General features: G+C 40.0%; 1 protein-coding gene across 2 annotated transcripts in view; it reads left to right on the forward strand.

Annotated features, from left to right (window-relative positions):
* LOC111271162 (uncharacterized) overlaps positions 1 to 16,816 on the forward strand; it is a 54,623-nt gene extending 37,807 nt beyond the window's left edge. The window contains exon 4 of one of the 2 annotated variants that reach the window (XM_022851761.2): positions 16,497 to 16,816. In XM_022851761.2, coding sequence (XP_022707496.1) covers positions 16,497 to 16,529 — 33 coding nt within the window. In that variant the 3' untranslated portion in view covers positions 16,530 to 16,816. Of the gene's footprint in view, positions 1 to 791; positions 1,079 to 16,496 lie in introns of those variants that run through there. The other variant, XM_022851760.2, reaches the window with a different exon arrangement.
* Positions 16,817 to 17,714: the final 898 nt, after the last annotated feature.

Below are 17,714 nucleotides of genomic sequence, written 5' to 3' on the forward strand. Positions count from 1 at the left end.
GTGGTGGCCATGAGATTTTCGAGTACATAGAGCACGGCCAGTTTCGCTAAAGGGACACATTCTATAGTGCAAAAATAGCTAATGATGGACTTCAACTAAACAGCCGGATGTATAAACTAGCCATTTATTTCCTCGCTTCTCCCGAGTCGATCCTGCAGGCCAGCCCATTAAAAGGCTCTCGAAACTTAGAATTGAATCGTGATCCACTCTGTATGTGTCCTATTACAAGCGTTGCTTCTAAAAGATAGGCCACTAGTACTCGACAATCTGTACGCATGTATTAAATTCATAAACAAGACCAACTATCGATGTTCTACGCGGCTATTTGTTTGAACTTATTTCATAGATTGGCAATGCCTCCTTCCGGCATCGCTCCATTTATGCATTTGCGGATGCATAAGTTAGAATTAGATTGATATAAATAATACTGATAGTTTCTGGGCATGTTGACAGCAAAATGCACAACTTATTTTCACATAAGTTCCTTAAAACCGGTAAAGTGATTGATTAAATTGATACCAACGTTTTTATTTCGCCAGGTTTTTGATGTCATTCGGCGGGTAGTCGCATTTGTGATCTTTTGATCGCATCCTAACAATGGTGTTTTATATCTGGTCGTTACGACGGACTGAGTAACTTGTGAATTAGTTGGACTAGAGTGATCGTTCTTCTGATCTATTACAAGTACTTGTTTTTATTTATTTTTTGTACACTTTTTCAAAGCTCTGCTGACTTAGGATGCTTCTTGTTTTATAACTCTAATGTAATCTTATTTTGAAATTTTGTAACAGGTCAATTGTAAAAGATGCCGCGTCTTGCTCAAGATCGTGAAAGGTAGTTTGTTCGCGATGCGAAACGTTTGTTTGATGACTAGATAGAGATCAGACACAGCCAACGCCCATGCGCAATTGGCGGTTACCATGATGTCCAAAAAACCCGTTGTTGACCTGGCTGGGTTAAATAACGCCAAATATATTTTAAAGTTTGTTCAGAGAGACAATTTTTGTTTTCTGTTAATTCATAGACTTTACACTCGCAGCAAATATGTAACGATGATCTGTCCCACTAAATAAATAGTATCGGCATCAAAAGCATTCATTGTGTATATTATATACTACTCCAGATTTATGGTTTCCGAAACGTCAATCAAAAGAAAGGATCGGCCTATAGTTAAGTTGGTAAGAATTTGACAAGTTATCCAAATGAAAAAAGTGGTGGAAATTATAAAAAAAAAATGATAAAGTGAACTCCGTGTTTGAATATTGGCGGAAAAAAGGAGTTGCCCGGCTTCAGGCTAATTTTAGTGATTATTATTGGTGCTGTTATTATTCTGACCAGGTTCGATGGCGGTAAGGTAAGCGCATTTGCCCCGAAACATGAGAGGCAACTTAGGCTGCAAGATCGAATCCCGTGTTACATAAAACACTCTCCGCTACCTAAACAACCTGTAGTCAGGAAATTTAGCTTTTCCTCAATAACATTAGACACGGGATGTCAAGAGTAATAAACTTGGTACCAATATCGTCACGAAAAAGGAAGGTTACATTAATTCTTCGATGGTAGCGTGCTGTTTGCAAACGTTAGGGAACGTGTGAGGTGTATATAAGAAGTGCAATGTTTGCGCAAAGGGGCAGTCTTTTGACGTAATGCTGTGAGGCCCCACTTGATCCGTGTATTAACTGCACGAGGAATCCGAACGGAATTAATGATGGCCTCAGATATTCTCTCCTAGAGTCCGTCAGCGGCACAGATGTATGTACTAAGGATATTTGCGTGCCGCTATTGGTCTCAAAAGGTACTTTCTTTTCCAATGTATCCCTGTTTTCAAGATAATCACTAAAGCCAAGATAAGAAAAAAAATACTATATACATATAAACCTTTTTCACCTTAGAATGTATAACTAGAGGTCGCAGCAAACGGCAAACAGCAGATTTGTCGGCAAAAAATGTTAACACGGACTTCGTCGATTTTTCCAGTTATCTTGAAAACTATTCGCGGTAGCCAAAAGTGTTCATATGTATACATTGTGCATTTTAAAGTCGAGTTTTATTATTTAATTGGAACGGTACCTTCGCTTCCGGCGAATTATAAAGTTATTGACGCACAACTACATAGACCTGTTAGCATTTGATGGCATCGTCGTTTCTTTGCCGTCAATTAGATCGTTCGCAGCAGCGATTCAAGTACTGTATAAAGGTACTGTATAATAGGTAATCCAATTTTGGCCGCGGCCGAAAGACGCGGCAGTTATTGCGATCATGGCGGATCGGCGAAGGAAATGAAACCTCAAGCTATTTGTCTCGCACTACGAGAATAGCATAAGATTGCCTATGAGTACGAAAGGTCGATACGTCGCTCATATCCTAATAGCAGATACAAGAAGCAATGTTCTTTAGAGGCAACGGTTTTTTACCGTTCTTCATCTAAACATAAATACAATTAAATATATACCTAAAAAGTGCTCATTAACTGCCCACAAACTACGAAGTGATCTTCTCGCTTTTGAAGTATGAATATATAATGTGAAGGTCATTCCCTGTCTTCGTAGACATCGACCGTTTCCGTTTTCCTGGAAAAGAAAGCTGGCCGTAGTAAACGTTCTTTCGCACAGTCGACACGCTTAGCAGACAGATAACCCATAGGACCTTTACTAGTAATAGATCTTAACTACCATTTGCCTTGGACGCAGCAGTGTAAGCTTTAGTCTGCCTGATGTTAGCTCCGACAAGCACAGCCGCCTGGGACTGTCTCTCCGCCATTGCTGTTTTCATTTCGCTTCTGGTGGCGTCATGTGCTTCTAGGCGCTTCTTTATGGAAATGCTTGGATGCTCTTTGTCTAGATACGGGGACGCGTGCTTATTGGTACGTCCCAGACACTAGTACTCTTGGTAAATCTAAAATTCTGGATCGGTTTTCCACAGGAACAAATGCTGGAGATCCTTCGCCGTTTTATGGTCGAGCCATCTTTGTTAGAATCCGTGTGCTACGTTACAACAAAGCTCAGACCCTACTCGGTGATCGTTTCTCCTTGAGAGATGACAAGCAGCTATTGGCAAAGCGCCTCTACACACTTTTTAAGGACGAACAGGCACTGCTGATGCATTTGGACTCGTCTATTTGCTTGTCCGATAGAATATCGGCCCGTGTCTGTTAGTACGGGACAGGCCTATAATAATAGCCCTAGATAATAACAATCGTCCGACAAGTGCCCTAATACCTTTGAGTAAGGTAGGTTAAAGCTACTGTCTCTCTCAGTGATCGAAGTCGGATTATCTGTTCAGTTGTCAGGTTCACTACGTCGTGCCAACTAGCTCTCCACATAGTATGAATTTCGAAAATAAACCGCTGATCTACAAAGAGATGATATGGAGTTCGTCAAAATTACGTGGTGGTACGTTCTTCCTGATTGAGGTACGTTATTTGGTACCTACTACCAGAATCCACTAAACAATTTGCCTTGAAATGTTGGCTCTGAAAGGCGCTTGTATACATAGCTACTATCATTGCGGATGTTATAGATTGCTTGGTCTGATCCGTTCTAACAGAATAGTAAAGCTTACGAATGCAGAAGAGTTTATTTACTGATGCAAAACGGTAAGCACTCACGACTTCAAATGAGGAACGTCATGTTGTTCTGCTAAATGCGTAAATGCGTTATAATTACGCCGTGTAGAAAGCTGTCCTCCTACCAATTACAGCGTTGCTCAAGTGAGGCAATCGAAACTTGTTGCATATCATTCAGACCGGCAAACGTGAATAAAAAATCAATGTGAAATTACCGCCATGTATTCCAAATTGCGTCAATTTAAATGAAGGTTGTCATGAGGCAAATGGTTGACTGAAAGTTGGTACAACCCAAAGAATATGGGTTGTTTGTAACTGGGCTTGAACACGGTAGCTCTAATGGGCAAGTGGATCCTACACGAAGTAGTCGAAAGGATGGTGTTTGACGCCTAACAAGCCAGGCATGATAACGACCAGTCGTTGTTGGACCACTTTTTCTAAAGACGTGTCTGTTGTCCTTGCTGAGCTCAGTTAGACTATCGGTTAACTTACGGCAGATGGCTACAATCAAAAAAACTGATGTCGCCCCCAATCTTTACAAACATCTCTATTTAAATAGCTTTGTTACTGCTGTGATCGGACTGTGTAGGGAAAGCTTAGTTTGAAATTTCTGAGAAAAATACTGCCCGAGAGAAGTGCATCGCCAGGCGGTGTCATTACAAACATATCCGAAGCTGCCCAGTCCCGTCGATCGAATACAGTAAATAATTCACAAAGTATTAAATTTGACGGAAAATAACATTCTAGACTTTGTTTGTTGTACATATTGTTTACATATTTAACTTGAAACTTGCTAATTTCTTTTTTGCATCGAGACCTCTCCGAGCTCACTGTGGCGTCATGCCCGGTTATACTGGGTGCGAAGCCACTCGTAGTTTAACTGGGTTTGCTAGCAACAGCTTTTTATGCAATTGAAAAGAAATTAATATTACTGTTCTGTAGCTGGTTTTTGATTTGGGCCACCGTAGGCAACCGTAGATAACGATGACCTACATATTCTATAGTGTGAAAATTTGCCACACCACCTTTCATGGCGTGTGTGCACTACGAGGGATTCTAAAAGTGGAAAGGTGTGATCTAGATAAAGTTCGTGCAAGCATCATTACCAACAGCTTGAACACACACACACAGTATATCCTCTGCATAAGACCAGTAGCGGTGGAAAACAAAACAATAGACTACGAAGGATAAGGTAAGACGTTAACAACTCTACATAGGGATGCCTCAAAGAACTTCCTGAAATCCCAATGGATAGTTCTACTATACGCTCCTTAGAAATGGTAAGACAGATCACGATCCACCTGAAAGGTGTTGAACGAAATGAAAGCATCATCAGAAAACGCTTCAAAACAGACAAAAATTCAAACTGAGCTTATTCTATTTTCATTTAACCCCATTTGACTTTCGCGAACTAAAAGTTCCGACAAACCATGACTAGGAAATTTTCTTGTTGTGGTATATATACTCAGATTTTGCTCTATCAAGTTACATCTGTTTTTTTCAGTGGAAGAGGCGTATAAACGAAAAGAAATGATTTTTAAAGGTAGAGGTATATTTTCAGAAAAAAAATTGTAGCAAGGAAAATGTATCGAAAAAAAAGTAGGTCGACTAAATACTAACTAACAACGTAGCTCCTCGCTGTTCGCCCCGGTCAGCTTAATGTTAAGTCTGTTAGTAGAAGGAGTCATAAAGATCAAGCAGTATCGTATAATATGGATGCCTGTTACAACAGAATGAAGAATCAGTGAGGACCAAGAGATCAACTTATCTTCACTGCCTTCGAAAAAATTACCTACAACAGTTTCACATTAAAATGGTATGTGGTATGGACAGAAGGTGTTATTTAATGGTGGAACAAACAAAACCATGAATCTCAATAAGCTACATAACTTCTTGAGCAAAACGAATCCGTCTACCTTCCTTTGGAAACGTAACAGTGGAAACGGAAAGAACGCGATTTGTTGCCATTTTAGTATACCAAGTCATAAGTAGTATATCAGAGAAAATAGAAACATTTCGAAAATGGACTGTAAATTAGCAAGGTTATTAGGAGGCGAGCTTGAAGTTAACTTGATGTTACAGGATTCTTCTCATGTGTTTCTTAGCTTAAATGGATTAAAGCGGTGCTTTTGTATACCTTAACTATACGCAAGCACGTACAGGATTAATAAAGCAAAAATGTCTTCTATTTATATTATGTTTCTGAAAATATATTTAGCACTCAAATAGCTAATAACAGATATTCTTAAATCACATATTTAGGTTTGCGTTAGTCCCGTTTCTTCACCCCGTACACTGATCCTTTCTAAACATGTCTCATCAACTGATCATTTCATTATGAGAAGAGGTAAAGCTTTACTGTTATTTTTTATTTATTATATTTTGTTTTTTTTAAATTATATATTGTATATATATTTTTCTATTACTTATTTATTACCTATATTGCTGTTTGCTCCTTCGACTCCTAGGCACTTCGGACACACTAGGATGTGTATGTGGAGACAATTATAGCGCTTTATGCTGCAAGCAGAAGTTACATCGTTTTCGCCAGTGTATCATCGGCTGGTCGTTTTCTGAAAATCTTGAAGTCTTTTAGTGCCATTACTATATCGGTCGTCTGGTAGTTGGGGCGAATAAAAATAATGGTTCTATGCCTTGGCGTGAGAGCAAGATTAAGGCACCTAAATACCATTTTCTCTCCCAGTTTTCTTATCTTCTGCGCGCGCAGGATTTCCTGAAATCTGTACATTTATATAATTTATCACGATACCATTTAGTAGTACAAGGACGTGCGACAGATAGTTTTTTTTTTATTGACAGGACAGTATTAAGCGTAACACTGCCAGTCCCTTGAAATAGCAGAACAAACCTACATAATTATTAGGATATTACCAAGTTGAGATTGAAATTATGAGTTTAGAGCTACAAAAAATAGTATAATCTGTTACGGTACGTACACCCGGTAACGACGGTAAGTCTGTGTTCGCACTGCCGTGCCGAAAACTGCGAGTTTATGCGAGAGGCGAATAAGGAACGCCCATTAGAAAGCCATGAAAACTATTACAAGCAACGTAAAATGAAATGTGTTAGCTTTCCCATAAAGGGTAATTCACTGACGTAACAATAGGTCACTGCCATAGAGCAGAAAATGCTAGTACCCAGCACTTAACGATATCTGCAAGCAAAAGGCTTTCTGGTGACATCAAAATTGAATCATACTAATTTTTGCCATAGATTTAGCAATAAATACAATATTGTAGCGGGAGAAAAGTACACGGCTGTACCTCGTTGTAAGTGTAGTTCCAACATATCGTGATACCTGGAATAATTTGCTAAAACACGCAGTTCGCCTGATCGAGATCTGATACTGACGACCATACAGTTCCAAGTGAAATTGCTTACATTCGCAGTGACACAGATCCACGCTCTGAACCCGCTTCAACTCTACGAGAATTCTATCTTACCAAAAGCAAATTTAATCACATTTGCCTAGTACCATATGCAACTGGCTGGGCTTGAAACAAATCAGTATTTTAATGGGATTTGGATTCTGATTTGCTTCAAGACCCAGTCGCAACCTCTTTGAATGCAGCAACGTCTATCATCTTAGGCGATCGGAAATTCCTAGACGCGCATTTAGATCGTCCAGATAATTCCTGTCAAAAACTTAAATAGTTACTCTCGATCCCTACTCATGGGCGAAACACAAGTGATTGTTCGTGTTAGAAACTAGAATAACAAAGGCAAAAACCTATTTCAGTATCCGAACATAATATGGCCACAATGTGTTGTGTCTTCAGCACCATTACGTTATATAGTCACATCCTTAAATAACATCTGTTTTTAACTACTTAGAAAAGAAGCATCGCAAAAATCGATGATATATTTTCATACCGCCCAGCTACTGAACGATCAGACACCACGTACACCTATTAACCGTAACGGAGTAATGTCAATGGCAATAACGCGTTACCAAGCTACCCATAATAACTTCTGCTTATTCGGCATATTAGTTCATTTGGGTTATCGTCAGCCATGCACACCATCAGGGACGTCAGGTCATACAACTGTATACAATGGCCTTTTGCAGAGATCGGCCTAAACCTCAAATGTTCATCATAAGTAAACCAAAATACATCGCCCTGCATATATGATCACATGGTTTCTATGATATCAAAATACTATACGTAAACATAGAACACTTACGTTAACCGTAACAATTTATCGTATTTAACCCAAATCAATTAGGCTGTTCAGATAGCTAGTTGTGTATATCTACGTACGAATAATTATTACGAAAAATATAGGCTTTATTAAATATGGCTGCTTTTTATAAGATAGTTTACATGCTTCTTGTCCAGCTGATGTAGATTTGCTTCTGCAGTTTGTCGTAGTCGAGAACGTCAGCTTGCTAAAACTGTACCATTTTTCTTTGTTTTTCGCCCAAATGTTTGGTCATATTTGATCGGATTATTCGCTATATTAGAATAGGTTACATATGCCGCTTTTCACTATGATCACAGAATTCGAAGTACTGCCACGTAGAGCTTTAAACGCCGAGTTGGTTGCAAGAGCCTTCGAATATGCCTTGTATAAGAATGTAGACAAACGCGGATGTATAGAATAGATGAATGCTAACGATAGGAATAGGAGGGTGATACGCTCGACGCGACCAGACACAGTAGGAATCTTATCGAGAAATACTGGATTTTGAAAGCTATCGAACGTGTATTGCCATTGAAGAAGGTTAAAACACTTGAAAGCTAGTGCTGAGCATGTGTTTGCACCCGAGCCTAGCATAAAACCAACACCGGCTCCCAGGGCATTTTTCATAGAAGTTCGATAACAACGACAAAAGTATTTAGTCAACTTATGCACAAGACGTTCCTCTCAAGATGACACAGGGCCAACGTTTTGATGCTAGCGGCATTTTAGGTTCACTACCCACGGTGACATGACAACGAATAAGGTGATTCGCCAGACAGAATTCGGACGATTGAACAGTCTTTGTCAATTCGCGAATTTGTAAGATTGTTTTTGTCCTCAAGCTATCCTGTAAAAGTGACTTTGAATTATTGCCATTTCATTTTAATTAAATATGAAGTCATATTTTTCCTGTTCAAGTTTGGCCACATACATTACGGTTTTCTGAGAAGCGTGGGCGCAATGTGTGATTTTCAGTGCGCCCACTTCATAATGAATACTCACTAATCGAACTTATTGAAGGCAGAACGTTTTTTCCCATAATGAGGATTTCGCTGCGCTGAAATAGATTCGAGCTATCCGTGTAATAGAACACTAATTCGGTTGAGTTCCTATACAGGTTTGCACGGTAATTGTAATTGTTTTGTCATATATTCCATTAATAGAATAGAACCTGCAATAAAATAAAAGAAGTCCCTCTTACTATCTCTGCCTCGATAAGCGGCGACCGATTCATGACACAATGATGCTAAAATGTCTTTCCACGAGAATTTACACCTGCGATATAGTGCTGTATCTCCCTGGGAAAAGCTAAAGCAAGGTGCACCTTCCACAGACGCTTCCCTAGTACAGTCGATTTACACATAGAAAGAGGGGAACGATAAGGAGGGGAGAGAGGAGTTAGTATAAAAGGTGGACGTGCAATACCATTCCTGCAATTCTGCGTGAAAATCCAGCGAAACGAAGATGCTCTGAATCGTAGGGGTAATGCGGTGGCTGTGGATACTAGCCGCCGCTACCGACGCCCCCTTCCTGTTACTCCTTTTCGTCGAATTTCATCATCGCGTATGGACACTTCAAGTGGAAACACGTAGCAATTATGTGGAATAACAATAATTCTTCGGATCGATGGAACAATATCATTATCAGTATCAAAAATTATCATCAACTAGCCATCGCTGCTAGCCAGCGTTAGAAGTAGCAACATCAGGGAAAACATTATCATTAGATAGATGATGACACTGCTGGGCAGCTGGAAAGTGTCGCCTGCTGTTTGACCGCCAGACCAGAATCAGACTTGTCTTCTTTGTAACCTGCTCACAACTGCGTTTTTCTTTTGCGATTTTTCCTTCGGCAGCCTTCTCACTCAGTCCGTGGCGTCGCCGGCTGCCACTTCGTTCGTTTCATCCAGACATCTTTCAGGACATCCTGAAGTGAAAGGGAAGGGGGGATTGTCTTTTCATCCTTCCTCGATTTGTCCCCATCGTCCGCCTCGCCTGGACTAGATGTGGGCGTCTGCGGTCCCAATCCGCTCTCTCTCTCTCTCTCTCTCTCTCTCTTTCGTTCGCTCGGTCTATCTGTGTATCCGGTGCACAGGCGTTGTTACTCAATGACGACGCCAGCATCAACGACGGCTCCGACGAAGTGAAACCGACGCAGGCGGAAAAAGCAATCTAACGGTTTCCTCATCACTTTGCTTTTTCTTTGCTTCACGAGCTTGTGGAAGGGTCACAGACAAGTGAACGCCTCGCGGTGTCGGGCCGCTTCATCTATTTCGAAGTTCGATTGAATTTGTGCCGAGATGATAAATGAAGGGCCACTTCTCCGCTGTGGCCCTCTGCCGGCCCGGTTCGATCCGTAGCGGGCACAATTGCGATGGAACACAAAGAATGGAGTCGTAGCGAAGTTGGTGATTGTCTTTTGTCTCACCTACATATTGGCATGGCTCTATTTATTCGTAGATAATAAGAACAACCGTAGTGTCTTCTACGTAGACGCCATAAGATGGTGAAGACTGTTTTGGCTCAATTTAATGCTTTTTCCGTGATTATAGAAAAATATCTAAGGTGTTTAGTGTCATCGCATAAATATTTGCAAGTACATATAAGACCATATTTAGCACTAAAATTATGTCAATAGCAGCGTTCTTAGCTTGAACCCTTTATGCTTGAGTGCCCTCTGTGCACATTTATATTTCAGTCTGGTAAACTATAAGTTGCGGGTGTCATTTAGTACGTGCTGGCCATCATCAAGTTAAAAAGCCTCTAAGGCACAACGTACTGAAACCTCGTCCCTCGTGGCCCTAAGTTTTTTTGGCAGAGAGCTGTGTTAATGATTCAACTTATCATCGTATAAGTGTTCATTCATCTGTGTACTTGATATTGAAATGGCTAATTGGGCTTCGTACGATAAAATACGATTTTTTTGTTTGGAAACTCGAAAGGATTCATCATGAAAGCAGTAGCCGCGGACAAAATGGCGATTTCGACCAAATGAAACAGGTCCGTCAAATTGCATCATACATGGTTGGAGTGGCAATCTATTCTACCTATTTTGTGAAATGTTTTCAAATATCAGTACATATCTGTATAGGTCTCTCCATCCATCGGCCACTGCTTGCTTCGAAATTTCGATGAAAATTTTGACAGAGTTGTACAAACGTATAAACGTCGTATCTACAGCCCCTAAAACCATCTGTAGTAGGTTAGCAGATCTCTCTTAGCCCAGTGTGACGTATCCATATGTACAGAAAATGGTTTGACCGAGGAATTGGCTTTTAACCATGCTTGAAACGTCCTGATTTATTGAGCATTCAAGAACCGTCGGTTCAAGTTCAAAGTTAGATATTTGTAAATGAATAGCTGAAAATCGGTGGGTATTATAACTATGATCAGCAAAGTAATGCTATTACGATATCGATGTCCTCTGAACTGTGTTGATAACGGTTAGTTTTTTTTTTTAACAGAACCTGCTAACTAACTCGTTCAAAATTTATCTCGATAGTCCAAGCATATAAAAATTATTAGATATGTTCTAAAGTTTTGAACATGACCTAATATTGTTGGAGACGTCGAAACAATTTTCGAGATGGGTGTCGCATCGTTTGCTCTAATGATCTTTTAAAGGCCATTATACGGGACCTTAATAAGAGCCCTATGTCGAAAAATGGGTAACTTCGATTACATAAAACTGAAAAGTTATCCTGAAAATACTAGCTCGTGAAGAAAACTGCGGCAGTATTTATCCATTAGACTCTTAACTCTTTTTCCTATAGAACAAAGACTAATATGGCAAACGATAGCAGTTAGAAGAACTGTACCAGTCGATGCATTTCCCTATTTTTCTGACATATATTCAAATAATTCTTCGGCCATAATAGAGTAAAAAAAAAAACAAATAACGAAAAAATCTGAAAGACGAGCAATATCCGCTATAACTATGTAGTGGTCTCGGCGAAAACAAGTCCCAGGTCGGGATTGAGCCTCACATTCGATCCAGATTGGTTAGCCATTGTCCTTGTGGTGCCTGGTCCTATATATGAAGGGAATTATTCACCCTTTCTACTCTGCTTGGCGTTTTACTGTTTGCCTAACAGTGCACAGGTTTCTCGTGTTGTTATTTCAATGTTTATCTTGCTCACCATTAGTGCACTCATGAGACTATCGTACCACTCCTGTGCAGTGACGTGTGATGTACATTAAGGGCACGTAATATAAACGGCGGGTGCATCTACCCGTCGTTGTTTGTCGTCTGACGGACGATTTGCGCGTCGTTTATGAAAACAGCCCCGTTATATAGCTGTGATTACTGCTATGATTATGTTTCACTATCCGATAGACGGTACATATTATTTGCGCGCCAGGGACAAAATTGCTCCCAGACACGTATTGGATGGTCGGTTGGGCCAAGACGTTAAGTGTGACCAAAACGAAGTGGCGCTGATTGTTGTCTTGTTAAGATCGTTTATCTAAGATTGTACTATCGCTCATCTTAAGGTTAGATATCACGGCTGTACTACGTTGTTATGATACACCGAGAATTACCTAGTGGTCCCTATGTATTACTCGTGAAAGTAGAGTAGAGCAGATTGAATCTTGGCATAGGGGATACAATGATTCTGTTAAGAGCTTTAATATCGATTATTACGCTATAGGAATCTGAACATGGCGTGAGCGAGAAGACATTATGGACCCTTGTCCATAAAACGTTATTAGAGTATTTTCAAATCGCGAACATGATTAGCTGCTCTTTAAATTTCCAGCTCCTATTTTTTGCACCTAATAAAAAGCTTAATTATTCTAGCTATCTTTAGTAGCTATATTTTTGTCTATATTTTTCTATATTTTCGTCCCCTTTCGCTTCTCGTCCGAATTGGCCTAGTCGACTGATATTCTTCAATCGCCGAGATAGTCGATCAACCCTTCTGTTATTTTTTTTATTATATATATATATATAATCTGCAACATTGAATAAATCTCAGCAAAGCGACCTACCAAAGAGATCATTTGTTAGTAGCTGAACATAAAGTTGCGTCGTGTTTTTTGATATTATGTTGTTCATTAGAGTTCCCAGGAGAATCGTCTGCGGCGCGCGAACGATGCTACAGGTAGGATAATTATATACGTATGCCTAAGGTACCTTTTTTCATTACTGGGTCATAAGGGGTGTTTTAAATTCTAGCCTGGCGTAGGTAACGCCAGTGAGACTAAAGCTAACTGGAAATGCTATCGTTAATAAAATATCAGAAAATTTCACATACAGTTGTGTTGTTTATTATACATTTTAAGTATGAGTGTTAATAGCAGTCTGAGCTACGCTTCACTGAGACCACTATGTGTATATAGAGAAATTTAGCTTCCATCAAACACAGCTTGACTAAAGTGCGTAACTGATGTTGTAGAACAATCAGCTTCTGCTACTGCTATTCTGCTGACAAAAAAATTGTTAACAAAATGTAGTTTATTTGCCTGGTACGCAATCAATAATGAAGATATGGAGATAGACTCTAGCACTTATTCGACCTCTGCCGTTCGACCTAATTTTCATCAGTTACTAAATCGCTTTTCGAGCTAGCGTGTTCCAAGCTGTTGGGTGTCACGAATAGAGGATTTTTAGGGGAGGTTAAACTATAAAATAAGCGGGCTAGAAGTCAAAGCCACATCAGTATGAACTGAAAAAGCTTTCTTTCATAATACCTTCACATACCTCTCCTTCTTATGTTTGTTTACTATAAACTTCATTTTGCCCCTCCCTGTTTACCTATGTGACTATACATTGTGCTGTTTTCTCATAGTAATGACATCATTAGCTGTGTTGTCCTACTTGAGTTCGTTTCTATCATTATATAATTACCTGCCTGCACAAGGTATTGCACTGTGAGTGGATCAGCTGATCGCAGGCCTCGCATGCGTACTGACATGCACTTAACAGAGGGCAGTTCTATTGTATCTGCCCTCATCGCCACGCATCGCACGTACATAGGTAGGGGCTGTTGATTATGATAGTCGGGCATGACCGAGGGAAAACTAAATAAAATGGACAGTCTTAAGTAGTGATTTGATTGACCGGTCCAGCGGTCAGAACGCGAAAAACTGAGTCATAAAAAATGCGTCCAATAGAATGGAAAAGTACTGCTGAATACGTTAGAAGGAAATACTTTAGTTAATACCGACATATAGGAAACAATTCAATGGGTAGCAGCATATCGACAGTGAAGAACTGTAATTGGACTTGGGCTAACAGGCAATACATACGTCTCTTATTTGGCTCATAAACTCTTCCATAGGTCGAATATTGTCAAAAAAAATTCATCATCAATTTCTATTCTCCAAAGAGCCAACTTGGATTTGCATATTAGGCCACTGAACATTCTCAGACCACTTCCCTTGATTGACCTAGAAATGTTCCTCTTTTAGCGTATGATCTGAATGGTCAACACACAGTCACGAATATCATTGCCCCCTGTATCAAATGCACTAGGAACCATATATAAAAATAACCAAACTCAAGCTAAACAAACTCTTCACAACTAAAACCACTTATTAAAATCGTGATATTATGCACATCTGTTTGCAACGAAACCTCAAGCTAAGATAGCTGAAGTATTCTTTGGCTCTTTCTTTTTCTGAATGTCATCAGTTATCTGAAATTGAAATAATTTTTTTTATGTCTTTGCGCTCCGCACGAAAATGCTTGCTGCAATACGATAATATCTCTATTCCTCTCAACACGTATGACAATACGACTGGGAGCAGCTAAAACTCTCCAGCAGAGTCCAAGCCTAGGTTTTGGGATGGCCCCTCTTTCTATTTCGGCCTACAGTTTAGACACAATTCATACATCAACAGTCAGGCAAAGAAGTAGAACTTTGAACTTGAAAGCCTCAGCTTGAACCTTCGTTCTTGGCTGGGGCAGGCTTTCGTGGAAATACGTTTCAGATTGAATACCAAAAGGCAATGGGGCTGCACCAGAGTGAGTTTTTCTCTAGTTTGTTGATGATTTTATACTTCTACTTTTATCATCGTCGATAAAATGGTGCAACGAACCATACCAACAGCAATTCTACGACTAACAGCTGCCAATAGCAAGGCCTTTGCTCGACTAGCCTGTGTGATATCGGTTCATTGAAGCCTTTTACATATATTTATCGGACAACGCGCAAACGCTACAACGATCAACGTCGGATTATTGTTACGGCAAACAAATTAAATCGTTCTAGAATTCATCTATAAGTTTTATATGCTCATTATGCGCTATTAAGTTTCACTGATTGTTATTATCAACTAACTTCGCTCGTATGTATAACGGTATCATTTATTTACTTGGGAAGGTTTTTTTTTGTAAGCTACGCGAGGACTATACCGTTTGGCATCCAGCAGGCTGTATCAGAAACTCGACGATTTTCGCAGCAGAAAAAAATTGGGAATCCATTTGCCAAAAATATAGGCGCCCACTACATTGACCTTGGAGCTGTTCTTGGTCACATCTGAGTTCACACATCGTTCATAGTCGAACGGAGTTTTGATCACTGTAAATATGTCTTCCTTCTGACTAAGCGATATATTATATCCAGCGCGAGCAAGTAATTCGCCTGTAAGTCTGGAGATAACTTTTCTCTTTTTTCTTATTAAATGCTTTGGGTTTTATGGAGAGTAACACGGTTAGGTATTCCATCAGACGGAATCCATCTTGCTATATCTATCATTCCATATTGCACTTCCGCTATGCATCGCTTTAATATAGTCACATGTTTACGACCTCGATGTATCGGATCCGATATGTACCACAACGTAGTCTAGTTTTCGTTTTCTGCCTACCTCTTCTTCTACATATATGCTACTAGCAAATAAGATATTCGTTCCACGGAGCTTGATACATACGTACGTATCAACAAAAGCTAAACTTACAAAGGGTCACTACGACTGGGATTGGATGCGGCGCTAATGATATTAAAGAGTTTACATCGTCGAGTCATATATATTTAATTGATTAAAACGTTATATAGAACATATAGATATTGTAGTTAATGAAGAGTAATAGGACTATTGTAACGATGGCCTTAATGGCGTCCATCGTTATATCATAACTCGGAACTAGTCCATACATCTGTCCAACCTTGAGCAGCTAGATCCGACGTTGTAGAGATATGAACAATGTCGTTCAATTACCTGTTTCGCCTTGACCAACTTATGCAGAACGAACAGATTTGAAGGTTCAAAAAGGCACTGTTCACCATAGTTAACGAAGCCACGCCAAGTATGAATTTCTTTGCTTTTCTTCTAAATTTCATTGCTAATTGCCAAAAGTAGGACGACGTCTAGAATCGAACGATTAGCTGCTTTGGATACATGTCGTGTCTTGCGCGACGACGACCGCGATTGTCACTCGCAGCTATTGCCTGTCAGTGCCTAGCGTCTGCATATATTGTTCGCCCCTCAGCCGCACGGCTGACCCTTCATGCTGTTCTCAGCTGCCTGAACTTCCGTCATCCTGCTGCTGTTTCTGAGAAGTAAAACGAGTAGTGAGTAAAACTGCGCGGACCTTGCCTGCTCGACCGTTCTGCCAAGCGAGTACTGATCAAAGAAGGAGACGGTGGCTCGTAGCAGGACCATGATACGTTTCCGAAGTCGCAGTAATAACAATCACCACTAATAAGCACCCTACACCAAGCAGCCGAAGTAATACCGCCTTTTTCAAATATACTGTCATTAACATACTATCGTTCCAGGTAACCGAGGGTTGGCTGATTGCCCTGGCATAGCCAGCGGTCAAAAAGGCATGATACCGACCGTAGGACTACCACCACACGCGCTGTTCGCTTGGTATACACCTCCTTGGCTTGTGCCGATTTCGTGCTTCAACACAGCTTCGCAGTTCATAGATTCCGGTGCGCATGGAAGCGGGGACGCAGCGATAGTTTTCCACACATATCTTTGATTGAATATGAATCTGATAATTTTCCACACTTGTTATTGATTCCTTGAAAGAAAAAAATATTTCTTAAATCACAAAATGACGGTTCTTCAGAAATTTGCTCTATCCAATGCATTGACGTGAGCAATAGGTAAGTCTAGAAATTGCATCAAAATTTTAATTTTATTGAATGTTAGATTTTAAGCGCAAATTTTGCCTCGAGCTTTCTAGCAGGTGCACGAGTGAAGAGTGTCGATTGAAGTAATCCTCCACAACATCGTTGATTTCCATTGAAAGGAGGTTGTAGAAACCTGTCTGAAGGTGCACGTGCAAAGACCTCACAATCGCATAGGGTAATACCACATTGTGGAAAAAGTACATTTCCATTGTCGTCGTTTGCTGGGAATGAACTGGTCAGAAGACGTTCGGCATTATTCCTATAACAGTAGAGCTCAGAAAACAGCGAACTCCATGAGGTGCGATTGCTGCCAATCATTGGCCGCTTGAATAGTAGTTACAGATCTAAAATCATCTTAGGCATCTTCTTATTACGCTTCTAGGAAAACTAGACGAGCGATTTCCGTAAATGAAAGCTGGTGAATATCATACGATATGACTTTACCAGGCTTTAAATCTAATCAGCCTCAGCTCAAGCTCAAGACCTCCATAAATAACCGTATATATCACGTATTCATAGTTGTCAATTTAAATTGAACCCGATTCAGCGCCTAATAGGGACCTTGCGTAGTCACAAAAAAGAATATGATTGTTGTCCATTGAGAAATATAAACGCGGTACACGATTCTCAGTTTGGTTCCCTACATAGCAGCCATTGAATCTAGAATTTGAAGAAGATTGAATCTAGAAGTTGAAATCAATGAAAACTTACATCAGACGGCTAATTTCCAGTATGAAACCTATATGTCCATTCAATCTTATTTTATCGTTAAGTTTATTAGACTAACGTGTTAGCACTTGCACACCCTCATAATTGCGTCTGCGTTCAAAACGGCATAATAATTATCTAGATGTT

The sequence above is a fragment of the Varroa jacobsoni genome, unplaced genomic scaffold (assembly GCF_002532875.2).
Source record: "Varroa jacobsoni isolate VJ856 unplaced genomic scaffold, vjacob_1.0 contig00404, whole genome shotgun sequence".
NCBI lineage: Eukaryota > Metazoa > Arthropoda > Arachnida > Mesostigmata > Varroidae > Varroa > Varroa jacobsoni.